At 32.9% G+C, this 21,245-nt stretch overlaps 1 protein-coding gene across 5 annotated transcripts in view; it reads left to right on the top strand.

The window, feature by feature from the left end:
• Window positions 1-333: 333 nt before the first annotated feature.
• Window positions 334-21,245, top strand: part of NBEA (neurobeachin) — a 727,838-nt gene continuing 706,926 nt past the window's right edge. For 3 of the 5 annotated variants that reach the window (XM_031960707.1, XM_031960706.1, XM_031960704.1), the window contains exon 1: window positions 343-669. In XM_031960707.1, the coding sequence (XP_031816567.1) occupies window positions 343-669 (327 nt within the window). Of the gene's footprint in view, window positions 670-21,245 lie in introns of all 5 variants that reach the window. The other 2 variants (XM_031960710.1, XM_031960705.1) reach the window with 1 other exon arrangement.

Genomic DNA, 21,245 nt, shown 5'->3' with positions numbered 1-21,245 from the left:
GGATCGAGCCGGACCGAGAGAGAGGAGGGCGCCGTTGCTAGCGGGGCAGCGGCAGTCGCCGCGGCGGTGGAGAATCGTTCCGGGATTAGCTTTTCGCTGCCGCCTGCGCGCGCTCCGAGGCTCGGGCTCTTCAGTCGCCCAAGCTGACCCGGCCGGCGCCGCGGCGCGGCGCTGGTGGATGCTGGGTCTCAGTGGCCGGGGGCGGGGGGGGCGGGGGCTGAGCCAGGTATAACGGTATCAGCGGCGGTGGTGGCTGCACCTCCTCCCTTTTCGTCTTCCTCCTCCTCCTCCTCCTTGTTCTCCCCTTCCTCCTCCTCTTCCCCCTCCGCGGGAGAGGGGTAAATGGCGAGCGAGAAGCCCGGGCCGGGGCCCGGGCCGGGGCCGGAGCCTCAACCTGCGGGGCTCATCGCCGTCGGGGCCGGAGCCGGAGGTGGCCCTGGAGGCGGCAGCTGCGGTGGCGGTAGCGGCGGCGGCGGCGGCGGCGGCGCGGTTAGTGGTTTGGGGGAGCTGAGAGGGGCGTCCGGCTCCGGCTCCATGGTGCTCCCAACGGGGATGATTAACCCATCGGTTCCGATCCGCAACATCCGGATGAAATTTGCTGTGTTGATTGGACTCATACAAGTCGGGGAGGTCAGCAACCGGGACATCGTGGAGACGGTGCTCAATCTGGTAAGAGAAATGGGCTTGTGTCTCTGAGAATCTCTCTCTACTAACTCCCTCCACACCCACCCCATCTTCCACTCCCCCGCTCGTCCCCCTCCCCCCATGTAGCACACGCATCACGTCTCCTGGAGCCCAGATCGTCCAGCCTGTTTCGCCCTGTGGGTGATCCCTATGTATTCGGAGCTGCACCCTGGAGTCCCCTCCCTGTCCCCTTCTGCGATTTGAGAATAGTGTCCAACTTAACACTCCCTAGTACCACTCATTGTGACTAGGAGTGGCTATAGGAAATGTTGATCATTGTAGGGGGTTCTCTTGGATCCCAGAGTTTGGTTACTGGTGAGAGGGTGCGTTGTCTTTGCGATTCTTTCCCTAGGTTTTTTTAAAATTGTATCTAGTATTGCTCCATAAAGATGAAGGTTTATCACCAGAAGCCGAAATTCCCTGGTGTTGAAGGAGTGTGAAAAGCGTTAAGCTTTAGTTGAGTGTGATGTTTTCCAGTGAAGAGGAAATAAAGATGCGGGTTTGCATCTATCTAAGTGTATCTTCATTATATTAACATATGATAGAAACTTAATATTTTTCTATTTCCTCACACCTTCGTGAGTTTATTTCCTGCCCAGGAATTGTACATACTATGAGTTTGAAATTGAAGTATCAAGTATTGAAATTGAACAGATTTATTTAAATGGCCATTGTGTTTAGAGATCATGGCATGTTTGTAAAGACTTAAGGGGAAAGATATTAAATGTAGTCCTTTTGGGGTTTTTTATGATAAGGAGTTGCTGCAGGACTGTGTATGACTTAATGTTTTGCGCTAACCACGAGAAAGGCAGAGAAAGCTACAAGATGTCATAGGAAATAAGAAGAATGGATTCATAAATGAATCCTTTAACTATAATTTTCAGTTTTTTCTGAATGCAATTTTTATTGCAGCATAGCTTTTGAAGCAATTCAATCTACAACATTCAGACTTCATGTAACGTAGGGTGAGAAAGCATGGCTAAAACTGAATGGCAATCAGTTGTCTATTGTATTTAGTGTAGAGTCATGGGAATTTTACATTAGGCTTTTAAGGGTACTTCGAAGTAACAATTCGATGCCCTTTTATTTATTTTCTTTAAAGAAATAAAAGTAAGTGGATTGAGTTAGGGTTCCCTTTGGTATCTGAATATAATGTGCTTTTCTAATAGTAATCAATTGTTTGCATTTGACCTGCTGGAAAGCTGAAAGAAAGAACTGCAGGTACAGCAATGTGGTGTTGAAAGGGGATATATTATGTTTTACTGTTCATTTCTTAAATCATAGAAAAGTTAGAACTGATTATTAGTTTGATAAGTGTTTAAATACAAAGATGAGAACTCTGTTCTGGAGTTGAAACAGTAATAGAATATACATAAAATGAGTTAAACTGAATGAATATACATGAAAAAAAGAGTTAAAAGAGTCAAACATCTATTTTCATAAAGATATGTACACAAAATAAACCTTCAAATAAAATTACTCTACAAAGTCATTCTAAGTTAGAGGTTGCACACCATTTTGTGTTATACAGTCCTATTCTTTCCAAAAAGTAATAGAAATACAGCTCAATACTTATTTTAACTAGCTACTAAATAGGAGTTTTAGTGGTGGATTAGTCTCCTAACTCAAGAAAAAAAAAAATCTTAAAATGTTAATATAGTAGCAGTTCTGTATCCACAAATCGTATTTGCTTTAACTTTTTACCTAACAACCTTTTAAAAGATATTTTATATTTTTAGGGTATGTGTTCTTAAATTATTTTTAATTTTTTGAATTTATGCACTTAATAGGTTGGTGTCGGATAAAAGCAATAAAGCTTTAATAAACTGGGAACTGATCTAAATGTGGAAATCAGTTGAGAAGCTGCTGCTGCAGCAATGTATGCTAGATCAGTCATTGCCTAACAGATGGGCTTCATAGATGTACAATGGATTAAGAAAGAGAATGAAATAATTTTTTATCTGAAAAGATAATTTTCTGTCATTGAAGTGAAAATCTTACTTGAAGTTTCAATATGCAAGCCTATTTAAAAGTTTATCCAAACCACTTTAAACTTAAATATGAAGTTAGAAACAAGGAAATAAAAACTAAAATGGTCCATTCCTAAATCAGCTGAAGGCTTTGTTACTGCATTATTGATTTTTGGAATAAAGACTTTGGTAGATTTTTCTGCATTTTTATAAAGAATGATTATTTTTTTAGTTGTAAAATTGGAGAAAATAATTGATTAGATTTGTCATTTATGATTTTACTTAGTGGTATGTGAATTGATAATTGGAAGTGTGCTTTTTTAACTTACAGGTTTATGTCAAGCTAAGTATTTGGGACTGCCTTATAAGGCATTGAATGTTCTTAATAATTATGTAATCTTAATTTTAGTTATTCTAAGAGTTATGATGAGCATATTTAAGTATCATATTTCTGTGGCTCAGATTTGTGAATCAAGTAAAAATATAATAAATTATTCTTCAATTTACAGTTTAAATTCTTAACAGGGTTTCTTAAGATCACTCACACACAATACAAGAAACGAGAATATAAGACAATTACCCTAGAAATACCTAAGTAATTTTTTTTTTTTTTTATGGTAATGAAAATCAGAAAATTACTGTTTGACATAGTAAACAAAACACAGGAAAAAAAGACTACGTTTTTTTAAAATTTGAGGGTTTATAGTTTATAAAGTAGTTTTCCTGATAAACATCTTTGATAGTCATCTTTTCTATCTTATTTTCACATCAGTAAAATGGGAAGAGTCATAGAATGTTATAGTTGGAAGCAACCTAAGGGATCATTTAGTTCAGCAACTTCATTTTTACTGACCTGACCTCAGAATTGTTAAGTGACTTTTCGGGTCAGGTAATCTCTTTACTGTGACAGAACTGGGATTTGAACCCAGGTCCTCCTTATCTGGATAAATAACAATAAAAGAATGTCTTGTCATGCCGCTAGATGAAGTTGGTAATTCTTACACATGAGAATAATTTCTTTTGTAGAGATTGAGTTGAGGAGAATCATCAAGGTGATAGAACTTACCAAGCTATATCTTCTATATTAAGAAAAAATAAATTATGTTAATTAAACATATTTCAAAGATCTTTATCATTTCTGATGTGGGAATTCTTTTTACTATTTCAGATTGCAGCTTTTCCATAATTTAGCATATAATTGTTTTTGAGAATTATTATGACTAAAAAAAAATTCATCTCCATGAAGCCAATCTAGTGATTAGGCCCTCTGTATTTAGAACTGGTCCTTAGACAACAAATAGTTCATCACCTGGTCTTTATCTAATCAGATCTTTCATTCTTGGGTAAAGCCTTCTATATATAGCTTGTGTTCTGCTGGCATAGCTTTTAAGAACCTAGGATAAGCTGCATGGTATAGATATATATATATATATATATATATATAATATACATATGCATATATATGTGTGGGTATGTGTATATTCATATATGTATATTTATATACAAAAATAAGTGTGTGTGTGTGTGTGTGTGTGTATAAGACTCCACTAAAGTCCCACTCCTTTATAACAGGAGTGGCATTTTAATGGAGTCTTGTACACATATATACATTTTTTGTTTACATTAAATTTGTTTAAATTTTAAGTTTAATGTTGGAAGATTAAAAAATTAATTAAAATTGCAGTGGAAAATAAAGTATACTGCTTAAAATGGTCTTAGATTTGCTTCTAATAGAAGTATTTGAATTTTGGATATCAAGAAAAAAGCTTTCTTAAGACTTGTTTTCTCAGTTACTCAGATGAATCTCTGATTTCATAGATTGGATGCAGAGAGTCTTTCATTTCTCTCCCTAAGTTTGCCACAGGACTTATGATCAATAGATTTTCCTTGTTTTTTCCTAACATTGCAAGGATCCTAGGAGTATATTCTATTGCTTTTCGGCTTATGTGGGGTGAAATGTTTAGTTCGAGTTAGGAGTTCCTGCTGAAAAAAGAATTTTATCTTAAGTGTTTGGGAATAGAGATTACTACCTTGAGAAGAGGTTCTTCAGTGTTTGTATTTTCACATTGTAAAGCTGTGCTACATATTTTATTCTTAATTCTTCAATTCTGCAAGCATTTTTTTTTGGTCATTATTTGTTGTTTTTCAGTTGTGCCTGATTCTTCATGATCCTTTGGAGGTTTTCTTGGCAAAGGGGAGTGGTTCTCCCACTCATTTTTACAGATGAGGAAACGAAATCAGGGTGAAATAATTTGCCCAGGGTCACACAGAGTGTAAGTGTGTGAATCCAGATTTGAACTCAGGAAGTCTTTGACTTCAGGCCCTGCAGTTTATCCACTGCATTGCCTATTAAGCATTTTTCTGTATTGTGTCAGGCATTGTTTTAGGTGATGAGGATAAAAAGATAAAATGAAACTTCTCTTGCCCTCAGGGACTTCATACTCTACTGGTGAGAAACACATATAATGATGAATAAATAATGGAAGTCATATCTTTCCAGTGGCTGTCCCTAATGCCAGAATTGTACTCCCTTCCTAGCTCTGCCTTCTGGCCTTTTCCAGACCTCTCCTCTCTCTTTCCTAATGCAATTATCACCCATGTACTTTGAATATATTTGGCATATACACAATTATTTGTATTATTTCTTCCATTAAAATGTGAGCTCTTTAAAAGCAAGAACTGTGTTTTCACCTTTTTTTGTGTCTCTAGCTGTTAGTACAGTACTTTGCCCATAGTGTTTATTAATAAATTCTAGTTGACTGACAATTTCTGAGCAGTGGGGAAATCATTAATAACCTCAGGGAGCAGAAGAGGTCTTATGCAAGAAGATGAGGAGAAGAGACCATATCTCCTTTGAATCATCATTTATTGTATGTTCACTATCTATGGGCATAACTCCAAAAGCTCTGTCCTGTCCTGGGCCACATTCTGTCTACATACTCTTTTAGTAATCTCATTTTCTCCCATTTTAGCATTTTTTGCCAAGATTTGCTTGTTGTCCATTCAATTCTCTTGTGTTTCAGTTCCATATTATTATCTACATATTGGACATTTTGAATTGGGTGTTCTGTAGACACTTTGAATTAAATATGTCCAAAACTGAATTTATTGTCTCTAACCTACCCAGTCTCCTCCTGAGCTCTTCTTTTTTTCTGTAAAGGGCACCATTCATCCAGTTTACAAGTTTGCAGTCTTGTCATTCTTGATGTCTCATTTATTCTATCATCACTTGCCAAATTTATTTTAGCCTTTATACCATTTCTCATATACATTCCCATCTCTCTATCAACATAGTTTACCAGTCAAATCCCAAGTCCTCATTACCTCTCACCTGGGCTATTATGAAAGTCTCCTATTTGGTTTCCCTGCCTCATATATCTTTCTGCTCTAATCTGTTCTCTATAGTTCTGATTTTCCTAAAGTACTTATCTGACCATATTACTTCCCTATTTGGTAAACTCTAGTGATTCTCTTAATACTGGATTCAAATATTTTACTCTTCTGGTTTGTATTTAAAAACCTTTACAACCTGGTTGTAACCTGTTTTTGTGTCCTTATATGTCATTCTTCTTCCAGTATTTTAGAGCCCAATCCAGCCAAATGGATCTTTTTATTATAACTCATACATACTACTCCATCTCTTTTATCTGTTTCTATTCATAGAATGTTTCTCATGCCTGTAACGTACTTTGTTTTTACCTCTGCCTCTTTAAAATTCCTCGGAATCTTTAAAATTTAGGTTTCTACATTAAGGCATTCCTCATTTCCTCTCCCTCACTTCCATTCCCATTAGCTAATACCTGTTTCCTTAGGATCTGCTCCCTCCTACTCTACCATGCCTTGTATCTGTTTTGTAGATAAATCTATAAGAGTAAGCCTATCTTTACCTTCCCATCCCCACCCCCCAGCCAATATCGAAGATTTAAATTCCTCCATTGAATCTCTCAGGCAAAGGTGCAAAATAGATCTCAACAAGTCTTTAATCTTAATTAGTTTGGAAGTAAAGCAATACTTTAACTATTGGATGAAATAAAATGAATGAATACACATAAGAAATATGTTGGCACTTATCAAAAAACTCAGAAACATCTCTGGGACTTTGTATATTATGGCAAGCTTGTTTCAAATGTGGATTTCAGGAACATTGAGTCCATGGTGAAGAGTGGGAGGGTTGGAGAGGGAAAAGGGTCCAATAAGGATTAATTTTTCTTTCCTTCTCCCCTTCCCACCTTTGACCAAGTGATAAACTTGTGAATTTAGGTCAAATCTGGAATTTCTCATTGGCGACAATAGTAATGACCTCCAAGAAACAGTGGCTGATGGCAGGTTCTTTATCTGAAATTGAGAGACACTAAGAACAAACCAACATATCCAGAAAGTGTCTGAACTCTACAAGGACATTGACCCTCACAGCCTTGCAGAAAGTCATATACCTTAAGTAAATTGTATGAATTTCTTTGTAAAGGGATAACTTCCATGTAATCAGAAACTTAGTTTACCCTTTGGACCTAAGTTTGAGATCACTGTCGCCAGGAAACCTTGTGCATGTATGTAAATGTTTATTTTTTTAAAAAAACAAAGTAAAAAGCATTTTAAGAAAGTGTACTTACTTTTGGATATAATTTTCTCCTTTAAAATTTTTCTATTCTGTTTGAATAACTGAAACAACTTTTTTTTCAGATACTTAGAATTTTTTTGAAGAAAATAGGCAATTTGAGTTTGAATTAGGTCAGTTTTTAATAAAAATAGATATTGTTGCATCCTTGGTAGAAATAGATGTAGGTGTCTTAATAAAACTGTTTGAATTTTGAAACATTAAGTGGCTTCATGGTTTATATTTAAGCATTTTTTGTAATATGATTTGCTAATGGGTTTGACAGTATCATTGAGGGATGCTTATGGAAGAGCCTACTTGCTTTCTGCTATTTTAGCTTTGAAAAAGACTTCAAAAGATCAACAACTGGAATTAGATTAAAAATGGTAAGAGAATTTTAAAATGGGTATTAGTAATGAAAAGGAGGGGGGATTTATTCCTCTGCTTCAAATCCTAATTTTCTCTTACTAAAACTTTTATGAATCAAATTATCCTGTACTTTTACTTCATGACTTTTAAAATATTTTGATCATTGCCCCCTCCAGCCCTACAAGCTTTTATTTTAAGAGACTTAGAAAGTGTTCTTTTTTAAAGGCCTTTTAGGAAAACCACTCTACAGATATTCTCTACTTCCATTATGTTTTTATTGAGGTGTAGCTATGAGGTAAGCTATAGCTTTGAGGCGTAGCTCTGTTTTTATTGAGGTATATTTAAAATATGTATGGTATTTGCAGTGATTTTACTTAAGAGAATACCATTATAGGATCACAGATTTAGGGCTGGAAGGGACATGGAGATAATTTGGTTCCTCCTTACTTTTTACAGATTAAGAAGCTGAATCCCAGAGAGATGACATGATTATGATAATGACTGTCCTTTGTGATAATGGATATGTTTCTCTGGTGGTATACTGACTGTCTTCAGGGAAAAAAGCCTTTCTTCCTTGGACTCCTTCTTGGATTGCAACTGATAGCTCAGCATAATCTAATTTTTAAGTATCGTTTTTAATTATTCCTCTCCCATATTCATTAATAATACTTTCCCAGGTTAACATTCTTCTTCAAGTTTTTAGACTAATTTCAGTTTTTGGCTTTATGATTCATATTATTTACCTACTTAAAACTTGTTACCTGGAATGATTTGTCATTGGGAAAAGTAAAATTTCAGTTAATTCTTCTTCTTGATCATTCATGGGAATACTAAGTGATTTCCAGTACTAACATTTTTGGAACTCTAATGTTAATATTTTCTTATTCAGAGAAGTTCCTGTTCATCCTTACCTCTTGTTTGAAAATGTTAAAGCAGGCTAGGAAAAAGATAAGAAGTAAATACAGCAACATGGAACTATTGCAAGTGTAGGCTGAAGTTTGTTCAGTCTTCATCAGTCAGCACTTAATAAGTATCTGCCATGTGCTAAGAACTGCTAGAATCTATTATATAAAGATAAAAAAAAATGTAACTTCCAACTTTTAAAGAAACTTCTTTTCTTTTGGCCAAGGTAGTTGGGGTGAAGTGACTTGCCTAGGGTCCCTCAGCTAGGAAGTGTTAAGTGTCTGAGGCCATATTTGAACTCAAGTCTCCTGACTTCAGGGCTGATGTTCTATCCATTGTGCCACCTAGCTGCTCCAGAAATATTTTATTAGGAGTAGACATCATATATGTAAATAAGTATATATAAATACATGTGAAACAAAGGAATTTTTTTGGAGGGAAAGAAGTTGTTAGAAGCACAAAAAAATTTTTTGAAGGAAATGGATTTTGAGAAGTGAAAATGAGATGGAAATGCATTTGAGGCATAGGGAGGTGGTAGTGGTGGTGGAACAGTCAGTGCAGAGATGAAGAAATGGGGGGGGATAATGTGTTAGTGTGAGAAATGTTGATCTATTGATCAGTAGAATGTAAACCTGAGGACTGAGAATGTTTTATTTTTCCTTTATCTCTAGAACCTAGCACAGTCCTTGGTACACAGTAGGTACTTAATAAAGGTTTGTTGATTATCTTTTTCCAATCAGTTATTACTTAGTAAGTTCTCTGCACTACCACATTAGTTAGTTCAGACAACTGTTTTTTTCCCCCTCCTCTTCAGAATTGTTTCCCTTTCTGTTTTTAGAATTTAATGGTTAGGGGCAACTACGTGGCATAGTGAATAGAGCAAATTGATAAAAATCTGTAAGACTAAAACACTTAACTAAAAGACTAAAAGATTTAACACTTCGTAGCTATGTGACCCTAGGCAAGTCATTTAACCCCAATTGCCTCAGGGAAAAAAAAAAGAATTTAATAGTTAAAAGTTTCCTGTTCTTTTTTGCATTACTTCTCTTGTAGAATTTTAGTCATTATCTCCTACTTAACCTTCAGTTAAACTATTTGAAATTTGTGCTCCCAAAATAGGGAATTTTGATATCTTTGTCTAAAAGAAATTGAGTAAGTAAAAGGTAAAAGGGGAAGAAGAGGTAGAATTGTGTATTAAGAATGTATACTCATGTGAAATAAGGAAGCATGATAGAGAAGACAACAGAAGATACACTATTGGTGCTGCTATAATTGTAGTATACTACGTATTATATTCCTCACCAAATCTTGGGAGTGAGTGGCCAAGATTCTCACTTTTCACTCAAGTAACCTGTTCTTCTGTATTGGTGAGTTTTGGTTTCAAAATATGTTTTTTCCCTATTTGATTGCTTCACCTTTTGAAGAATGAAGTTACCTTGAAGACAACTCAAGAAGTCATTATCTACTTTGAATTTGGCAGAAAAAGCAATCTAGCCATTGTTCATATAATTCCATATAATTCAGGTCTCATCATTGAGCTCATTACTAACTTTGTGATCTGTGTGGTGAACTCATTTATTTTCTCTTTCTTTAATATAGCTTTTTTTTTTAGCTATATTTGTTTAGTCATTTCAGTCATGACTGAGTCTTCCTGACCAGGTCCTCTTTAGGGTTTCCTTGGCAAAGATATTGGGGTGGCTTGCCATTTCCTTCTCCAGCTCATTTTAACTCATTTTGAAATCAGATCTTCCTGATTGCAGGTCCTGTGTTCTGTTCATTTCACCATCATCTTCCCTTTACTAGTTGTTGTTATATAATTTATTATAACATACTTCAGTTCTAGCAGTTAAAGCAGCACTAATATTTTATCTTTTTGATCTTCACTCTTATTCTTTATGTCATGCTTCCTTTTTCTGGTTCTACATTTCTTCAGATGAATTTACCTTCTTAGAATATAATGATATTTTCTCCTTCTTCCCCTCCTTTTTACTTACCCGATTCTTTTAAATAGGATATACCAATTAAACCATCTTTTCAGTTATGTTTTCTAGTGACATGTATTTTAGGGAGTCTGGCTCTTGTAGTTCATATTCCTTATTACCTTAGGTTTGTAAATGGACATTTTTTGGCCATGAGCTTTTTAATGTTTGTTTGTTGTTTGTTGCAAGGCAGTTAAGGTTAAATGAATTTTTCAGAATCACACAGCTAGTAAGTGTCAAGTTTCTGAGGCTCAATTTGAACATAGGTACTCCTGCCTCCAGAGCCAATGCTCTGTCCACTGTGTCACTTAGCTTTTCCAAGCCACAGGGTTTTTTTTTTTTTTTTTTTTTTTTTAATAAGCATCAGCTTTGGATTTTTAAAATAAATTTAAATGAACTCTGATGTCTTAGTTTTTTTTTTTTGTTTGTTTGTTTGTTTTTAAATGTAGCTATCTTCTATTTCATTTAACTTAATAAATGTAATCAAATAGCTTAGGTAGCATAGTGGGTAAAATGGACCTGGAGTTAGAAAGTTGTAAGTTTGAATTTATTTAGCCTGAGACATTTCCTAGTTGTGTGATCCTAGACAAGTCACATAACCTTTGCTTTAGTTCTTCAATAGTAAAATCCATCTAGGTTTATTGTATGAGATGACATATAAGTTGTTTGTAATCTCAAAGCATTATAAAAATAATAGCTGCTATTAGTTTTCCCTTCGCCATCCATTTAAAATCCTTTTGATGAGTACTTTACGCAAATATGGCTTGCCTATTTTATGTGCCTCTTGGCCCTTGTCCCCTTTTTTGGTAATGACAGGATAATAGTGGAACTCACCAGCTCTCCATCTACTGGATTTCACTTTTGCCACATGATTGGCTCACTAGTTTTTTCAGTCATACATTTCCTTGATGACATTGTTACTTTGATTCTTTATAATACTTGTAATGTGTTATAGTTTGTTCGTACTCACTCTTGTACTTCTCCATTGTCCTGTGGGTAATAGTTATTTTTAATTCTTTAGAGACTATAGTTTGAAGTGATAGAAAATCTTTTTACTTTCTAGAATGAAACAAAATAATGAAATTTCCATAAAGGAACAACAGGTCAAGAATATATAGGGAAATCATGAAGGAAAAGTGAGAATGAAGAAATCCTTTCAATATTGGATTTCAAGTTGTTAAATTGTCAAGTGTCTGCTATTTGTTGAGAAGAAAAGTAGATCAGCGGAATAGGGAAGATCTATGTAATAGATAGCAGATAATTATGGCAGCCTAGTTAGTTTAGTAAACTCGAGATCATAAACTAAGTGGTAAACTAACAAGAACTTCTTAGAAAATGGAAAAGCACTTTGGAAGAAACTAATTTCAACAAGCATCTGGTACCATATGAGATTTTTATCTGAGAAGAAATTCCAAATTGGTGAAAGATATAAAGATAAGCATTTTCACCATTTTCAAAAATAAAAAAATTTAGAACTTTTTCATTTGAAGTAAAGAAATTTAATTAGATAAGATTATAAAAGACAAAATACATAAGACTTGTATAGTATAAGATATAGAACTGGAAAAGATTTTTGAGGTAATAAAATCTAAACGTTATTTTTTTTTTAATCATACTTGAAGTTAAGAGAGATTATGTGACTTTTATTATAGAGGTAGTAAATGGATGAGTTGGATTTTGAATCCAGGCCCTGTGATTCCAAATAAAAAACTCTTTTGCGCGCGCACACACACACACAAATCAGTACAGTCAGAATAAGAAAAATTATTAATTGGAGGAAAATAGAATGCATTGAAAATCTTTGCTAAAAGTGACTAAAACCTATAAAAAATTGATAAAAATCTTTAAGACTAAAATTTTCTAACAGACAAGCGTTCAATGAATTTTAGCAGTTTTCTAAAGTAGAAATATGATCAATGACCATAAGAAAAAGTTATCAAAATCACTAATAAGAGAAATAATAGATGAAAATAACATCACACTATCTTGTTGCTTCTATCATATTGTCAAAAAAGGCAGAAAATGGAATGAAAGTTCATTTCTGGGTACCACACCTTAAGAAAGCTGTTGATAATATGGAGTTGTCCAGAGAAGGGCTACTAGAATGAGGAAGAGCCTGGAGCACCGGTTAAAAGGGATGATTAACTTGGAGTAGAGGGAAGGTTGGGACTGGGGTGGAGGCGGGGCTGGGAGACTAGTTACTTGAAGTTTTAAAGAACTCACATGTGGAAGTTGGAGAGATTAGACTCATGCTTAGATTCTGGGCAGAACAAGAACTATTTGTGTGAGTTGAAAAGAGGTAAATTTAGGTATGTCATCAGAAAAAATATAACAAGTTAGAATTGCCCAGATGTGGTAAGGGCTACTTTGGGACTAGAATTTCTTTTCTGAAGGTTTTCAATAGAATTAATTAAATTTTTAAAAATCCACTGAGACATGAGATTGAGCTTCATTGTCAATGCTTGGTATAAGGAAACTCATAAAATTAAAAAAAGTGAAGTTGCTTCTAGCTTCAGTTAAGCAAAACAAAACTACAGAAAACCAAAACAAAATATTTTCCTCAAACTTCATGAAAACAGGATGTTTAAAGGGGTGAGAAGTTTCAAAAAAATTTTTTCTTAGAAAAATAAAAAGCTATCAGTGGCTCTGAAAAATAATTCAAAGAAAGTACTTGTTAAAGTATTTGGCTTAAAGAAAAAGTGATAAAAATGGAAATCAGGTGACAGAATAAATTTAGATTAGAGAATGAGTCAAATTTATCTCACATAAGAATTATAATTTCTTTTTCTTGAATGTTCAGGCAGAAACAACTACAGAAACTGGTGGGAAATGACAGGTAAATGAGTTACTTTGAATTCTTTTTCAACCTTACTTATAGGTCTGGAATAATGCTCTTTACTGCTTTAAACACAACTACTTCCCCTAACATTGTTATCTGACCAATAATGGAATTCAATGATGAAAAACTGGGATTTGTAAAATCTTTCATGGTGTCTTATAAAATATTTCCTTCCTTTCGAAGGAGTCAGGCTAGTAGCTATTTAATGTTTTTAATTACTATCTTTTTTTTAGACCTTAACTGTTTTTTTTTTTTTTCTTTAATAATTTGCACCACAATCTGTTATAAGTCTATGGGCTAAATTTTTTAAAATTATTTTGTCTTACCTATTTAAGAGTCATTGAAATTTAAGTTGGGAAGGAACTAAAGAAATTATCTGGTTTTAACCTTTTATTTTACAGAAGATGATTCAGAGTAGGTGAAGTGAATTTGTTTAAAGGCATATAGGCTCTTGCAAAGTTGTTACTAGTTTCTGTAGTTTTCTCTGGCTTCTTCTGCTCTAGAAAATTAAAGTGGATTTTCAGGTGATCATTCATATAGCTGTAATTATTAACTAGTAGATCAGAATCTTGGTCTACCTAGCCTAGTTGGACCATGCTGTTGACAGTAGAGATCTCTAAGAAAATTATACTGCTAAATGTCAGCTTTAAAGTTTAGGTAGTTTTTTTAGTCATTTTAAATGAGGCAGCATGCTTTTCTCAGGCAGAAAAAGAATGTATTTCTAATTTGTTTTAGTGATCCTACTTTTTATTATTGACCAGTATAGTAAAATTGACCAGGCTTCAATTTTCTGGGTCCTCCCTTATATTTGGGGAGGTTCCTTTTTCAGTCCCCCAATTTTTCAGTACAGTAACTTTAGCATAGCATAATAGCAAGAGTTCTTCTTAAACTATTAGTAAATGTATGATACTGGGAAAGTCGCTTAATCTCTGTATCTGGCACACATAGTAGGTACTATGTAAAAGTACATATTCCTTTCCCTTTCCTTCCTTCTAATCCCTCAATTTCTAAGAATAATTCTTGTATTACCTATTATCACATAGGTTGTTATAAGGAGAATACTGTGTAAATGTGAACTATTATTAATACTTCAGTGATACACAATTGAATCAGTACATAATACTTCATTGATAACCAATTAAATCAGTATCTACTGATACCAATCTTAACTGTGTCATATCCTAGATAGGTGGCTTCCAAATTCTTGATATTAACACCATTTCTTATTTCTCTTACTTTATTTTGGTGAGGCAAATGGAGTTAAATGGGGTCATATAGCTACTATGTGTCTCAGGCTTCTGACATTGGATTTGAACTTGCATCTTCCTGACTCCAGCCATTTAGCTGCCCTCATCTATTTTTTTTTTTTTCTTAAAAAAAGTTCACCCTGTTCTTTCATAAAATAATCTATATATTGTTAGGTCATTTTGTTAAAATCAGAAAATAGTATTACAATTTAATAGCATGTTTATTATACTTAAGTCTTAAGCATTCAGTAAAATAACATTAAGGTACGTTGGTGTTAATTATAACAAAATACTAAATTAAAAAAAAGTGAGTGTTAAGACTTGTCTTTTTAACATGAAGTTTCTCAAAATGTGTTAACATTCATATTATTTTTCATGTTTTTAAACCACTAATTAGGATTGATATTTTGTTTTTATAACTCTTATTGCCAAAGCCTTGTTACATATAAATAAAATGTATGAGTAGTAGTAAATTTTGCATTAGTTTGTTTGATACACTAGAGGGCTCATCCACTCATGGTTAAAATTCCTAGATTTTCAGGTTCAAGCTCTCTTCGGTACTTGAAACCATTATCATTCGTATGTGGTAAAACAAAATGTGAGCAAATGAATTCCTTATACATTAACATTTAGGAGTCTTTAAAATAAAATGAGAATTCCTTTTGAAGCCCACCCAAGTGATTAATGGAAAATATTTAAAATTTAAAAAAATTTATTATTCATAACTTTTTTTTTTTTTTTTATAAATACAGCCACTAAATTTTTTCCTGAATATTTTGTATAACAATATGAATGTGAGGTTCATTTAGAGTACTCAGTATTTCAAAAATACCTATACAGATTTCAGGAAATTTACTAAATGTTTCATTTTTTATCATTAATAAAAAAAATATAGTTTCTTTTTTCAGCTCAAAAACTGCTGGGGATACTGTGACATGAGAAAGTGTTTCACAAAAATGTAGAAATGCCCCATACTTGGCCCCCATCGACTTATACAGTTTCAGTCTTTATACTTGGCAATCTTGTAAACTGTTTTTATGATAGAAACAATTGTTTTAATGTAACTGGTACTTTTTTTGAAAGAAAAATAAGATCTATTTAAAAACATCTAATCTTAATTCAATTTTTTTTTTTTTTTTAAACAATTTTCTTTCCAGGAATTTTTTCAAGATATTTTTCAGTTCCTTAGGTTTTACTCTTATCTGTGACAAAAACATTTGTATTAAGCAAAGCACTGAAACTTTTTTCCATTGTAATTTTGAATCTCAGTGATATAGTGTATTATTTTTCCTAGATTTAGGCTTTTTGACTTTAGTTTTACATTCCTTTTGCTTAAGCTGATCTTTGCTTTTGTTCATTTCAACTGCTCCATTAGATTTTCTCTTCAAACATATTATGTATTTATTCATAATAAAATGATGTTTTACTTTAAGAAAATTAGAAATAATAAAATCTAAGACAAGTAAATTTAAATTTGGTTGTTGACAATTTCAAATATCTGTTGAGTAATTTTAGTTTTTAAAGAAATTGCATTTTTTAAATAAACTAGCTTATTATATATTTTATTTATCAAAGTGATACTGAGAAATATAATAGGTACTATATATTTGAAATTTAGTTTGCCTGCTTTTTTCAAATGTAGCAAGCAGTGCTATAACCCAATTCAACAATGTTATAAAGCTAGAACCAGTGGATATCGATGGTAGCAGATAATGCTCACATTGAGATTGGATATGAGCCAATTGAAATTTGATTTCATTTACATACTTGGCATTTAATAATTGATGTTTCATTCTTTGTTGGATTGAATTAATAATATTAATCTCTTTTTTTCCTTTGAATATTTTTGTTTTCAGAGTATATTTAATCAGAAATTAATTGTAGTAGAAAATGTAGTAGAAAATATATATAATTTAAAATATTTTTTAAAATTATGGCAGGTAGTTGATGCAATGGATAGAACACCAGCCCTGAAGTCAGGAGGACCTGAGTTCAAATTTGACCTCAGATACATGACACATCCTAGTTGTGTGACCCTAGGCAAGTCACTTGACCCCAATTGCCACGACCAAAAAAAGTATGTATGTGTGTGTGGGGTGCATAAAAAATTTTGGCCATTATTTTGTGCCTCACGATTTGGAAAACTGCCATAATGTAATGAGATACTTAGATAGGATATTTCCTCAAACTTTTTAAATAGGGGGCCAGTTCACTGTCCCTCAGACTGTTGGAGGGCCGTATTATAGTAAAAACAAAAACTTTGTTTTGTGGGCCTTTAAATAAAGAAACTTCATAGCCCTGGGGGAGGGGGATAATCGTCCTCAGCTGCCGCATCTGGCCCGCAGTTTGAGGACCCCTGGAAACAGAGAATCATTTGTTAACCAATTCTGTGATGATTAGCTTTATTATATTTTGCTAGGGTGGGCTTTAATTGACAATTTGGTGTCACTTCCTTGTACCAAGCCGGCTTAAGCTCTTTTAGAGCTTGCACTTCATTTGGCATAGTCTTCATGCTCTTGGGATCATTTCTGGGCTATGAGGAGAAGTAAGAGTAGGATTTTAAAGATCTGGTCAGTTTGAAATATTGAACTAAAATTAATCTTTTGATTTTTTATTAAATGACTTGGCAAATTCTATACTCTGAAGGAGAGTGCCCTGTAAAACTATTCCTGATAAAGGCAGAAAGGATGAAGTGTGAGACTAAAGTAAAGGATAAAGGGAAAAAGTGCTATAATTAAATAATTAAATTATAAATAATGTACCTTTTGAGATAAAATTCATTTTTATACATTATATATACAATATATTTTAAAGCAGTTGAAGTTAGAATTTTTTTCTGATTGTAGCTTCACAATTGATTTTATTTTGTTTATCAAATCAAATTAAAGGTATTTATTAAGTCATTGAGCAGTAACTAACTCTTTTCTAATTCAACAAAATCATAACTAGTAGAACACTTTAATTGCTGTGCTATATAGGAATGACTACAATTATTGTTAAAAAGCAGTAGACATTTGTTTTTAAAAAAAAAACAAGATTCTTTATTTTGTATATACTTAAAAATAGAATTAATTTGATAAATTACATATTTTTTGAATTTTTAGTGCTTAGTGATAAAAACTGTGAGAATAGAATTAATATAAACTTAAGCAATTAAAAAACCTTGTTTATAGATGAATAAAGAAAAATGAGGTTTCCTGCTTTTTCCAATCCAAAGTGATTTTTAATTTTAGATATTTTGGAAGAAAATAGTCCTTTTGCAACTGACATATAGGAACTACTGATTTAAAAACAATAAAAAGATATATCACTTTAAAAGGGGCTGGGATGCTCAGTGAGTAGGAGTTCTTGAGCCTGAAGACAGGAAGTTCTGAGTTAAAATTCAATCTCACACACTTATTAACTCTGGGAATCTGGGCAAGCCAATTAACTTTGATTTGCCTTCATCCACTGGTAGAGGAAATAGCAAACCACTCTCATATTTTGCTAAGAAAATCACATGAATATTATGCTACGTGGGTCACAAAAAAGTTTGTCAAAAAGGCTGAACAACACAGTAAAATAACTGTTGGGATATGTATACTTATATTGTATTTAATTTATACTTTAACATATTTAACATTGGTCAACCTGCCATCTGGAGAGGGGATGGGGGGAAGGAGGGGAAAAATTGGAACAAAAGGTTTGGCAATTGTCAGTGCTGTAAAATTACCCATGCATATAATTTGTAAATAAAAAGTTATAATAAAAAAAATAAAATAAAAGGCTGAACAACAATGTCACTTCATTCATTTGTTTATTTTGTGAAGCAATTGTAGTTACTTACTCAGGGTCACACAGCTAGTAAATGTTAAGTGTCTGAGGCCAGATTTGAATTTAGGGTCAGTGCTCTACCCAATAATGTCGCATTATAGCTCATATGCTGGGTATAAATTATCTGCAAAGTAGGTATTTGAATCCTGTCATGAATCATTTGACATTTTTATTGATGCCTTTTGTTTTTAGACCAGGTTCATTTCTAATTAGGTCCTATTTCCCAATTTGTACCTAGTAAGATAGGTAGTGTTCAGCAAAACAAAAATAATGCAATCATTTGGCAGCATATGTAGTATACCATAAACTTAAAGTAAAAAGGGGAGATAACTTTTCTTTTCTGTTCTTTTTGAAGTCACACCTGTGATTTCATCTTCTTTAAGAAGTTCCCTGTAAGAGATTGCCTTTTGGCATTTGTTTTGCAATTTAGAATCTTAGAGAGTTGCTTAAACAGGACTTCTTAAACTTTTACCAAATGCTACCCTTTTTTGTCCCAGAAACTTTATGCTACTAAGGGTATCGAGGTATATAAAATATGCATATACATCATACATTTATTGATGACATCATAAAGACATTTATTTTAAAACAAATTCTTTGATACACATATAATTTTACCATTTACTAATGACAGAAGCAAATTTGCACATTAATGAGATGGATGTGCTTGTTTATTTTTACATAAAGAATTGAATGTTGTTGGAAAATTTGATACTGCCAGACTGACTAGAGAATCTTTAACATTTTTTCAGTAGATTGATATTTTGATTTTCTGATGATCAATACTGAGAATGCTACTTCACATAAATATGTAGTACAAACCAGCAGACTACTTCAGAAATTGCTTTAAATTCTGTTCTAATTTCAAGCCAAAATTCACTAATGAGTTTTAAACTTGTGTTGCTTGATAACTTGACAAATTCTTTTTGAACTTTTAATGGCAGTTGATTGATGTGTTTTATTTCAATTAAGTCTTGTTTAAGAATCCACCTTAGTTTTTTAGAATCAAAATTTGAATGGAAGTATTTCTGAAACTGTCTCCAGGTACTTCAAATGATCAATTATAATTTATAATTAAATCTTAGGGAAGGTTATTTTCAATTATAAAATCATCTATACCTGTAAACATTCCTAAAGAACCAATTTCTACCCTATTCTTTCATGTTACATTTTTTAACAAACCTTTTGATTTTATCTTTTAACATAACATTTTTTTCCTTGAAGTGATGTTTAAATTATTGAGTGTTTCAAAAATCTGACAAATAACAGTTTTGAAAGTTGTAAGTCATTATAAAATTTTTTCTTAAAAAATCAGATGTCTACTCAGTCAAAAATGTAATAACTTTATCTTTCCATTTCAATAATCTTTTTAAACTTTACTCTCTTGAGAGCCACCTTACCTCAGCATGTTTTAATAAACTTGTAATCAGAGTCCATTTCTTTGCAAAGGTTTGAAAACAAATGATTGGTAAGAGCATGGCCTTTTATGAAATTAATGATTTTGAAAGTATTGAGAAGCATAACATCTAACTAGTGGATTTTTTTTTTTTTTTTGACTAGAAGTGCTTCCTGATGAGTTAAAACTGATATGTTCATTGCCATTAGCTTTAATTTTTATTACAAATCCAACATTCTTGTCCATTATCATTCCAACAATATCTGTACAGACTCCAATGCAATTTTTTCCACTTTAAACTTTCATTTGTAAAAAATATCTTCCCCTGTTATATGCCCTTCCTAAAGGGTGTGAGAAAATTCCTCTTATATGCTTCCTTCATAAACATATCAACTGTGCCATGTGAGAAATATCTGATTTCATCTAACTGAATTGCAAACTTTAGGCTGCTCTTAAGCCTGGTAGTAAGTTCCTGGAATTGATCATTACTAATTTTGGAAATTCTTTTAGAAATAGTATCATTTGATAAAGGAATTGTACAAATTAAATCTCTATATTTTTTCCCATGAATTATTTCTGACATTTTAATAGCAGCAGATAATATGGGATCTCCTATTGTGTAGGGTTTTTTAGTTTTTATAATTAAATAAGTTTCATAAAATGCAAGTAAAATACTTATAACAAAAGTCTTCAATTACTGTTTTTCTTTATTTGAAGATTTTAAAAGTCATTCAAAATATTCCTTTGATTTATTGCAGTATGCTTCCTTCTTGGTCTTAAGATGTCCTTTTAATTTGGCTGACTTCATGGTCTCTGCAGCTAAAAATTAAGCAAAGAGGTTTTTTTTTCCACACTGTCATTATTATTAGAAGTAAATCCATATTGCAAAAATGATTTAGCATTTTTTTTTCCTTGTCAAATTAGGTGTATTACAACCAACTTGGTAACAAAAACTGCTGCATTATTATCAGTATTTTTTTTTTTTTTAATCTGTTTATTGTGTGTGGGGAGAGAAAGGTAGGGTGTGTGTTCTGGTTAAGTGACTTTTCTAGGGTCACATAGGGTAATAAGAGTTAAGTGTTTGAGGCTAAAATTATTATCAATATTTTTACCTCTTCTGTGTAAATTTAGTCATTTATCCATAAGCAAAAAATATTTTTGTCCTAATATATATAAATATATCTTAAAATATAAATATTGTTAATGGTTTCTCAAATACTAGTTTTAGTTTGTGAAATTGCATTGGTTTGTGGTTAATTTTAAAATAACTGATATTCACATTTAGACATAGAGTGATGATGGTGAAGAAATAAATATTAAAAGGCTTTTGTCTTTACTTGGTGCAATTAAACACTTATGTAACAATTTTTAAAATTAAACATTTTAATATAACACAATCTCAAGATACACTAATTTGATAGTTACACAGTGAGAAATGACAGTAGGGAAGT

Source organism: Sarcophilus harrisii, chromosome 3, assembly GCF_902635505.1.
Source record: "Sarcophilus harrisii chromosome 3, mSarHar1.11, whole genome shotgun sequence".
Classification (NCBI taxonomy): domain Eukaryota; kingdom Metazoa; phylum Chordata; class Mammalia; order Dasyuromorphia; family Dasyuridae; genus Sarcophilus; species Sarcophilus harrisii.
The sequence above is the reverse complement of the archived record's forward strand: the minus strand, read 5'-3'. Positions and strand labels throughout refer to the sequence as shown.